The sequence below is a fragment of the Nansenia antarctica genome, assembly GCF_963989245.1.
Source record: "Nansenia antarctica genome assembly, chromosome: 1".
Classification (NCBI taxonomy): domain Eukaryota; kingdom Metazoa; phylum Chordata; class Actinopteri; order Argentiniformes; family Microstomatidae; genus Nansenia; species Nansenia antarctica.
Genome location: NC_137674.1, coordinates 18,225,792 through 18,235,661, shown reverse-complemented (window position 1 = coordinate 18,235,661; position 9,870 = coordinate 18,225,792). Strand labels below are relative to the sequence as shown.

The following is a 9,870-nucleotide window of genomic DNA, read 5'->3' as shown; positions in this document are numbered from 1 at the left end:
ATGAAATAATGTTATGGATACACACCTAATCAACCTTAACACCCCCAATCCGGCATCACTTGAATTAATACTAACTACTTATTTGTATTAAACAATACTCAAATAAACAATATTATATAGCATTCAACCAAAAAGACACTTTAAGACAGCTGAAGCAAACACATTTTCTTCCGGAAATTCCTTTTTTAGTTTAGTCATAAATGTTTTGGGATTGATAAAAGTTTGAGATTGCTAAAAAAAACACATTTTTAAAAAGTTGTATCTTCAAGATCTAAGGCTTTGACTGAATACAAAAGGCTAAAGTGAATAGGCAATAGATAGCGTACACAGAATACTTCTGAAAAATAACAGAGGACAGAGGCAACATTAGATTCTACGATGCTTTCACCCACTACCATACGCATTGAAGCCCTCAGACTATTCTAACTCATTGCATCTCCAGCCTGGCCTAAACGGTTAGAAAACACTTCACCTGGTAAGACTGATGACATCTGCCCACCTCAGTGTGCATACTCTTGTTAACATGTATTGGCAGGGAAAACATTCGATTCTTTTGTCAAAGACGTGGGTTGAATACACAGAGCTTTATTATCACTCGTCATTATGATGTTACGATGGGAGGGAAGATATAGTTTATAGCCAAATTGGAAGAGATAAAAAACTGATTTGTGGACATTTAATGTGACAAAACAATTAGGGCCCCATGTACTCAGAGCATACCGTTAGACTGACGTTCATTCCCACGTCCAACGGTCCACCCTCCTCTGCAACATGAACATCTTGAGTAGTGATGTTCAATTACCTGGGAATTTGATCAGCTCGCCCTACAAGCACCAGTTGGTCTGAAATAACGCAACCACTAGCTGTTCTAAGCCTTTCCACGCTATTGTGTTGTAGGCTACCTTGACATGCAGATAAAAAATCAACGTGTTGACAAATCGTGACGTTAGAATGATAAGGTTCTATCTCCATTTAGGATAGTTCAGAGATATTGAGCGTCAAAGTTTTTACATTCCATTATGTTTTGTGAGATGGAACCTTTGTATTTTATGAATTACTAACTCAAAAATGTCAACATTTTAAAAATAACACCACACAGGTATTAATAAACACCTAATGGATCAGATGATGTAAAAAACTAAATTTTGACAAAAATGGAGATAGAACCTTATAATTCTAACGTCACGAAATACCTTGATCAACTTCTGGTGAATGGGGTATCATTTGAAAGCGTTCATTCATTCTCGTGTCAAATGTTTCAAGGTTGATTGAAGTATGCGGACCGCGCAATTTAGCCTGCGTTGTTCCACGCGTATAGCGTCACCTGTCGAGGCTATGGGGACTCTAAAGAAGTGAACATAACTGTCGTGTGTACATTTATTGAATTAATTTGCCAATGATCAGAAAATGAGTCCAAAACAACAAATGATCCAACACACCGACTCATAACCCAACACGGCAAGGAGACGGCAGTTTCACTGTGTGAGTGATGTCTTATGATATCCCATGCATGCGCATATACTAGAAATGTACCACATTTCGAGTGCATATTTAGTACAAATTGAACAAAGTTTACCTTCGTCAAGCAGTCGCTCGAGGTGGTTGAAAATCCCGCAGAAGTTGGGAAGGCTGCTCATCAGTTTCTTATCATTCATGAGCTGCATGAGATAGTCTGGGGTCGGCTTGGGCTTCTCTTTCGGTTCCATTTCCCCCACCATATTCCAAAAATTAAAAATGTTCAGTCCAAAAACAGAACCGAAAAAATTTGGAAAATAAATACGCTCACGTTTGGCTATAAATTAATAAATAAGATATAAAAAAAATAGAATACAAAAATCAGCCCTGTCTGTCTCTCTCAAACCAGCAGTATCTCTTAGAGCCCGTCAACGCAGTGATTGCTGGTGCCGCGTTCAGACTCTTTACGCATTGCACTGCAATTCCACTCCGTCTGACAGCTCTTCCTAGGACAGATCAGAAGATGAAATCAAAACAAAAGAAAGAAAGAAAATGAAACAAAAATATGAAGCGATGAGAGGTAGTTTTTCTTATGCTGGTTCGGTTGCCCTTACAATTCCACAAGTTACTCGGAATGAATCCTCCCGCGTGCCCACTGCTCGTGATTTATTTTTTGACGATTTTGTCTTCTGCTTTTCTCTTACCGAACGTATAGAGTTAGCGGTTAGAATAATGTCCCTTTCCCCAAGTTCCCCAGAGCTTTCTACGTGTTGTTATGAGTGCGTCTGTACACTACACTGGAAGCGTCCGCCCCTCCTGTCTCTACTCTCGATAACGGAGCTTTTTCAATGAAGCTGGGCTGGCATTCAGTCTCCAATAACCGTCTGGCTGTGCCGGGGCTGGGGAGCCGTCACATGACCACACTTCACAGCCGAGATCGTGCACGCGCTCCTCCGAGGCCGATTGTGGGACACACGCACACACCCACATACACACACACACACACACACACACACACACACACACACACACACACACACACACACACACACACACTCACACACAATCTGCAGACAAGAAACTCAGACAGAAAACACACACACACACACACACACACACACACACACACACACACACACACACACACACACACACACACACACACGCATCTTGGAAAACGTTTACGAAAAATATGTATGGTGTGTCTCTGAATATTGGATTCAGAATAAATCAAATGACGAGCCAAGGTCTGAAAAGGATATCACAAATCTATCCTCCATTTGGCAAGCCTCTTCGCTCTGAGAGAGAATATGTGATTGACTAAATGCCAGAGACATCAGAGTGAATCACACAATTAAACTGAGAGGAAAATCAGGCATTCATCTCAATAGAACTGCCTCTGTAAAAGCGCTGTGAACCTGTAGGAGATGTGCAGCTTTTTCTTCCTCCCTAAACAGACGTCTAAAAGATACAGACATATTTGCTTTCATGTGTTTCACATTTCACTCAATAGGCGTCATAATTTGTAAAATAAATGTTTAAGTGGGAAATAAATGATTTAGAGCGACTGCAGAAGGCTGTTCTATCGTCTGCGTTGTTACTCATGTTGATTTATCACCAAACAATTCATAGCACTCTGTTAATTTAAATGAGGACAAAGGGTGCTTTTTCTCCCTACACAAAATGTATGAATTATAACTGCTTAAATGTGTCGTTAAAATGTTTATATAAATAGTTTAATTGGCTTAATGCTTTTGCCTCTTTTTGTTATGCAAAGCAGTTTTAGTTGGCTAGCTTTTAGATGTGTTTAGATTTTTTTTGCTCCAGTTCTGTTTGATTTCACTTTGCCCACCTTCCCCTTTTCACGTGAATGTTTTAAAAAACACACGGAAAACAAAGCTGTGAAGAATGTGTGAAACGGGGCTTGTGAGGCTTGTGGGGCAGAGGGGCAGAGGGGCTGTGGGGGCCAATTCTGACAGCCCTGAAACAAACGACCCACCCAAACAGGAAGGGATTGTCCAGGGCCTTTCCACTACCTTTTCATCCTTTTGTGCCGCCTTCGCCATTCTCATGGAGATCGACTTGGATGCTGAGGCCTGGGTAGAGGATTCTCGTCCTCCACTGCTCCAGTGAGTGTGTTTGGAGGGGGGGGGGGGCTGTATTTATGCCCACCCCCCCTCCCCCTTCACTCCCCACAAGCCCCACAAACTTCAATCCTCCCCTCACTCACCCTGTGACGGCACCCTTGTTTGAGGGCAGAGGAATTACGTTAATGAATGCATTCCTGCACACATAGACTGTGAAACCAGGCAAAGAGAGCAACCCGGTCTCTGTCTGTCCCAACTTGGCTGGGAGAACACTAGGTCTCTCAATCTCTCCAACTCTCTCTCTCTCTCTCTCTCTCTCTCTCTCTCTCTCTCCTACTCTGCCTTTTTCAATCTCACCCGTCTTTCTCACACACTCAGCTCTCTATCCCCCCTTAACTCTCCCTCTTTCTCTCTCTCTTTCTCTCTCTCCCTCTCCCCCCCTTCTCTCTCTCTCTATCTCTCTCTCTGTCTCTCTCTCTCCTCTCTCTCCCCCCCTTCTCTCTCTCTATCTCTCTCTCTGTCTCTCTCTCCCTCTCCTCTCTCTCCCCCCTTCTCTCTCTCTGTATTTTCTCTCTCTACCTCTCCTCTCTCCCCCCCTTCTCTCTCTCTCTCTCTCTCTCTCTCTCTCTCTCTCTCTCTCTCTCTCTCTCTCTCTCTCTCTCTCTCTCTCTCTCTCTCTCTCTCTCTGTCCCCCCCCCCTCATAAACTCCTCCTCAGTGATGGCATGTGGGCCAGCAGGGGTTGAGCCCAAAAATAAAAGCAGCCTATAAAACGATGAAACCGGATCTAGACCGAGGGATGGGGGGGCCTGGGGTCGAGCCCTCACCACGGCAACGCCGTCCCCAATGAGACTGGAGGTTTTTTAGTGAATGAACTGAGATATCAGCCTGATAATATTACATGTCAGCTGACCTCTAGGAGTCAGTGACAACTCTTTTGGCATGTATGGAAATCTGCTTTGTGTCTTTGGACGGATGAATGTAGCTTTGTGTTTGGGATTTTCTTTACACGGCGACCAACTATTAGGTCATGCCATGGTGAGGCACTGAATGAGATATATCAGTGGCAGAATGTATTTGATTACAAGGAGAGTGTGGAATAATTTAGTGGTAGCAATCAGGGGCTTTAGGTAGCAGCCTGTGGCAACATTATACACAAACACACTTTAATTTGTCTAGTTGCTCACACAATTACCAGTCCAAAGTGAGAAGTGTTCATCGGTCACCTGCTGAAATAGAGTTTTATTGCATGAAATTAGATTCATTTACTTTCAGATCTACCCCTGTTGCTTTGATGTTCACACACCATTAAAAGCAGTATGCGTCTCGCAGCGGCAGTGCAGTTGGTCTCGGCTGAGCAGAGCTGAGCCCATAGACAGCCATGCTCGGCCATACACGGACTCCACGCTGTGCTGGTCCTCGCTGCGGCAATCAGCCCTGTCTCCAGGTTTTTTCGGTTACCGGGTTCTTTGTATCAGGAATCTGCCGGGTGCTAATTTGACGCGCTTTTGAGATAAAAGGGGGGGACTCATGTTAGTTTCAGCATCAGAGGATCGGAATGCAGGCTATTTGACGCAGGAGTCAGACAATCCCCACGGCCGGGGACAGCCCCCGCCCGGACAGATCGGCTAAATAAATAGAGAAGTAATTAACAGAGCACCGAGAGGGACAGCCATTACTAGGAGGACGTTTCATTACAGCTCAGGCAGAAGAGAGGTGGAGAGACGGGGAGAGAGGGGGAGAGAGGGGGTGTAGGGGAGAAGAGGGGGGCGGGGGGGGGGGGGGGAGACTGACAGGGGCAGTTAGGGGAAGGGAGTGATGTAGGGAATAAGAGACAATAGGCTACAAAGGTAGAGAGTGAGCATGGTGTGTGGTGTGTGGTGTGTGTGTGTGTGTGTGTGTGTGTGTGTGTGTGTGTGTGTGTGTGTGTGTGTGTGTGTCACATTGCCTGACAGATACAAACAGACACTTCAAACAAAAGGACATTGAAGAAACAATAGGCCACAACATTGGATAAAAGTTGTTTTTGTCCCCTGACTAAATGTTTCACCTGTTCCCCCCCAAAACACATGACACCATACATGAATCTGAATCCTTTAAAAAGAAGACGAAACTGTCATTGTCAGAGTGACAGTTGATATCTGACACTCTAAGTAGCTTGTTCCCTAGTGAACTCCTGTGTTCCTGATGGCTTCTTGAGATTTAGTCGAATTCAGAAACAATCGAGGCTCTGTTGCAGTCAGCTGCGGCCATACTAAACGCAGTCCCTGGTCATACTTTACAGTACATACGCTTTGTAACGCTGTGCTGTTCAGAGTTACTTTTATTTTGAAGTTGGCAAGGAAGGCCTCTGCATAATAGTGAGGAGAGTACTATCATTTTGTGCTCAGCTTTGACCCAAAGAGAACAATAATCTCTCTTTCACTGTTATGGAGTGATGTATCCATAATGGCTATTGATTTGATCCTCAAAGTAAATAAAAGCATATCTCCTGAATGTAGTGTTGATGCTTGGAGGTCTAACTTGACGTGTCTGCGTCCACAGTGAGTTCGTGGCCAGAGGCAGAGTGTGTTTCCATTGATTTTTCCAGACACAAATACATAGTGAAAGAAAAAGACTAAATTCAAAGCAAAACAGTGTCGTTGTGACGAGGAGAGAATGTGCACTGTTGTCTTGTAGCTTCAGTCTTACTTTCAACCAACAGGCCTGTTACTCACTGTACACCGAGTTTCGACAGTATCATCTTCTCTAGGGCATCGCTCATGCTCTATACTTAGTGTGGGTCTGTGTAGAATATTTCACCAATGTGTACTTCCCTCTCTGTGTTAGTTAGTGTGTGTGTGTGTGTGTGTGTGTGTGTGTATGTAGCAGTGTGTTTGTGCTACCAGTGTACATGTGCGAGTGTGCCAGCCAGTGTGTGTACAGTCACAGTGGACAGTGACTCCATGGCCTACGTGAACAGAGAGGTTGATTGTTCACCGTAAGGGAAGCACAGTGCGCCATTGTAGCACGCAGGAGAAGGGAGCCGAGAACAGGGACACAAAGACAATTAGCGTCCTGCCACAATGGAGACATCGCCACAACGGCCACTTTCAAACAGGAATACAAAGGCAATGGAGGCACCGCCTGTGTTCCGCAGAGAGAGGACAAGAGACAATCGCTGTTTCGTATCATAGAGTCCATGGTCATTCACCTCTGTCCATTGTTAAAACCCCCCCCACTCCTCTCTGGCCTCTGATTATCGTTGAGATTGTTGCAATCGCCTCGTTCTGTTGTGCAGCCCCCATCTACAGCATCTGGGAAGGTTAGTTTCATGTCAAGTCAGCTTGCTGGAAAAAAAGTGTATCTGGTCCTGTCTCGCCATACGTCTGTGTTGGAAAAAGGAAACGACATCATTGGAATGAGCAACAGATGACAGGATGGTGGGTTAGGTTTTTCGTAGACAGTCTAGAGCGAACATTTTCGACATCTAGAGAGAGAACCGTTGGTTCAAGATGTAACTCTCGGTTCTGGTGTGCTAGCAGAGCAGAGGCCGACCGAAAGGTTAACAACGCCAGTCAAAGTCAGGACTATCCCCCCCATGAGAAACGATAGTGTGGTGCACCATAATGATATCGGACCCCTCTGGAACTGTCCAGCCCTGCCTGTGACGTGCCAGATAGGAGAGACTCGGGGCAGGCCAAACTGCACCCTTGTTTTCATTGCAGTAGTTTCTCTATTCATTCCCCTCTGAGCCTACGTCCGCTGTGGCAGTGGAGCAGAAAAGAGGCGATGTGTCTGTGGGGGAACCGAGGCAGCCTGGGACGTGTCTGTGGCGTTGGAGCCAGCAGGGGCACAGGGACACTCCCATGAACCGACATCGCTCAGGTCGATCCAATCTGACACCTATAGGATTTTTAATTATTATTATTATACCTTTATTTAACCAGGTGAATGAATACTCATTGGGATTTAAAATCTCTTTTTACAAGAGAGACCTGGCCAAGAGGGCAGCATATAAAAATAGATACATTTAGGTTTCAGACATACAGTATACAAAGCAATGAACAACAGGCAGTATCAGTGCATAGATGGCTGAGACACTCTCTAGTACTTTCCCATTCAAGGTCCTTCAAGATTCCACTAAAGGCATCGTACGATGAATCAGTGCACCCCTTTGACCAAGAGATAAGGAGAGACAGCTTTCAGTATATATGCTCCCAGACTATGGAACACCCTACCTGAGAGACCTGAGATTGTCCAAAACTCTGGGAACATTTAAGGGAGACCTCAAAACCTACTTATTCAGACTCGCCTTTTAAATGTCCATCTTAGTTGCTTGCTTTATCTTCTTGGCTCTTTGTGAAAGCGCATTGGGTCACGTTTGGTGAGAAGAGGTTTTGTTTTCAATCGTGTTCTCGGTTGTAGAAGCATTAGAAGTGTGAACCTGTGATGAGAGAGAGAGAGAGAGAGAGAGAGAGAGAGAGAGTGTGGGTGGTTTGATAAGAGATGAGGATGAGAGAAAGACCGTGGGCGGTCTGATAAGAGTTGGAGAGGTCCAGACGTGGAGGCTGAGGATGCTGGGATATCTGGGGGTACGAACAGACGGACGGAGGGATCCTGTCCTTTCCTTCCCCATCCTCGCCACCCCCCTCTCCCTCCTCTCCCCCCGCCACCCCCCTCAGTCTCCCTCCTTGTGTTCACTTCCTGTTTTGGTGTTCCGAGCGTGTCCTTCGGTGAGACGTGTGATTCTGATCGGAAGTACAGTCTATGAACGCCTCACCACCACAGGTCGCTACTTGTTTGAGACCCTGGTTACCCCCCCTATGCCTCTCTGTGAGGTCCAGGTCAGTTTGGATCAATAACCCCCTCTCTCACCACCACGGGGGGGAGACGATTTTCCGCCATCCGGTCCGTTTCAGGGGGCGTAACCCGAGGCACCTCATTAGGCTGTCTGTCTGGTTTGGTTTTAGTCGGAGGTTATGCTGTCTTTCTTTTATCCAACATCTGCACAAAATGTTCCGGGCCGTGTAGCCGGGGCGGTGCAGGCGTTAGCAGCTGTTAGTGGGCTTAGAGCCGGGCCTGATCTGTCCCATAGGCATCCTCCAGACTCCTCAGAATGCAGGGGGCTGGACCCGAGGACAGGGGGAGAGTGGGGAGTGGGGCTAAGGCCATGGTGAGTTTAATTAGGATTAGTCTCATTACGTGGTTGTCGTACCTTTGAGTGGGCCCAGGGCCAGGGGATGAGAGGTCAGGGGGGCTACCCCTGCGCTGGGAGCTAGGGGCCTGTAAGAATGCACAGTCTGAGCTACCAAAGGTGGATTGGATGATTGGATTGGATTGTGTAACTGTAGCCTATACATCCACCAAATAAGCAATTCCTTTTTTTCATTATTTCTTCTCAATCGCTCGAATGCATATTCTTTGTTTGCATTTGCTGAACTTTTCATTTTCTATTCTTTGTAGCGGAGCGAGGGGAGAGTAGGGGAGGTGTTTCTTTCATTATGTTGTTTTCAGCTTTAACAAACATACATTATTTAGATAATCACAGCGTTGAATAGAGGCTAGTATAGCTTTTACACAGTACCGCTCATTTCAATTATTCTTTCAACACACATTTATGACATTGACAACAACCAGTCACCATTGTGACAACCAGCCCTGACCATTGTGACAACCAGCCCTGACCATTGTGACAACCAGCCCTGACCATTGTGACAACCAGCCCTGACCATTGTGACAACCTACCGTGACCACTGTGACAACCTACCCTGACCACTGTGACAACCAGCCCTGACCATTGTAACAACTAAACTAAACTGCTCTGAGCTGTTGACAGAGCGCGGACAGGAAGTTTTTAACCTTAAACATTATAACTATTGACATAAACTACAGATTCACAAAGACACCCACATTTCATAGTCACGGTTTCACGCTACAAGCATGCACCTACAGAAAAGTGACATTGACATCTCTGTAGCAGCACAGCTTTTGTCTTCAGCTTTTGACAGCGACACCAGATTGAGGCTTTTGAAAGGGCAGCCTTAAACGTGACAGGTGTCTCTCAGTCATATAAGCACCACGATCTTCAGTGAAAGAGGAAACGCAAAACATTTTCAGATGAGAGCTCAGAGCCAGGTGTGACACTTGAGGGGAGGGAGTTCAAAATAGAAACATTTGATGTGGTCATTGATAAGCTAGAACTTCAGAGGCATGTCATGACCATCACATGGACACTTCAGCCCAATGCACACGGCGTGCGATTTTGTCGCACCACCGAATTCGATTCCATTGTTTTGAATGAGACCCAATGAGACAATGCACACGGCGTGCAATGCGATATTGTCGCA

General features: G+C 45.6%; 1 protein-coding gene across 3 annotated transcripts in view; it reads right to left on the bottom strand.

The window, feature by feature from the left end:
* qkib (QKI, KH domain containing, RNA binding b) overlaps positions 1 to 1,718 on the bottom strand; it is a gene marked incomplete at both ends in the record, with an annotated part of 72,951 nt that extends 71,233 nt beyond the window's left edge. For all 3 annotated transcript variants that reach the window (XM_080544877.1, XM_080544878.1, XM_080544876.1), the window contains one exon: positions 1,577 to 1,718. In XM_080544877.1, the coding sequence (XP_080401003.1) occupies positions 1,577 to 1,718 (142 nt within the window). The remainder of the gene's footprint in view (positions 1 to 1,576) is intronic.
* Between the last annotated feature and the right edge of the window lie 8,152 nt (positions 1,719 to 9,870).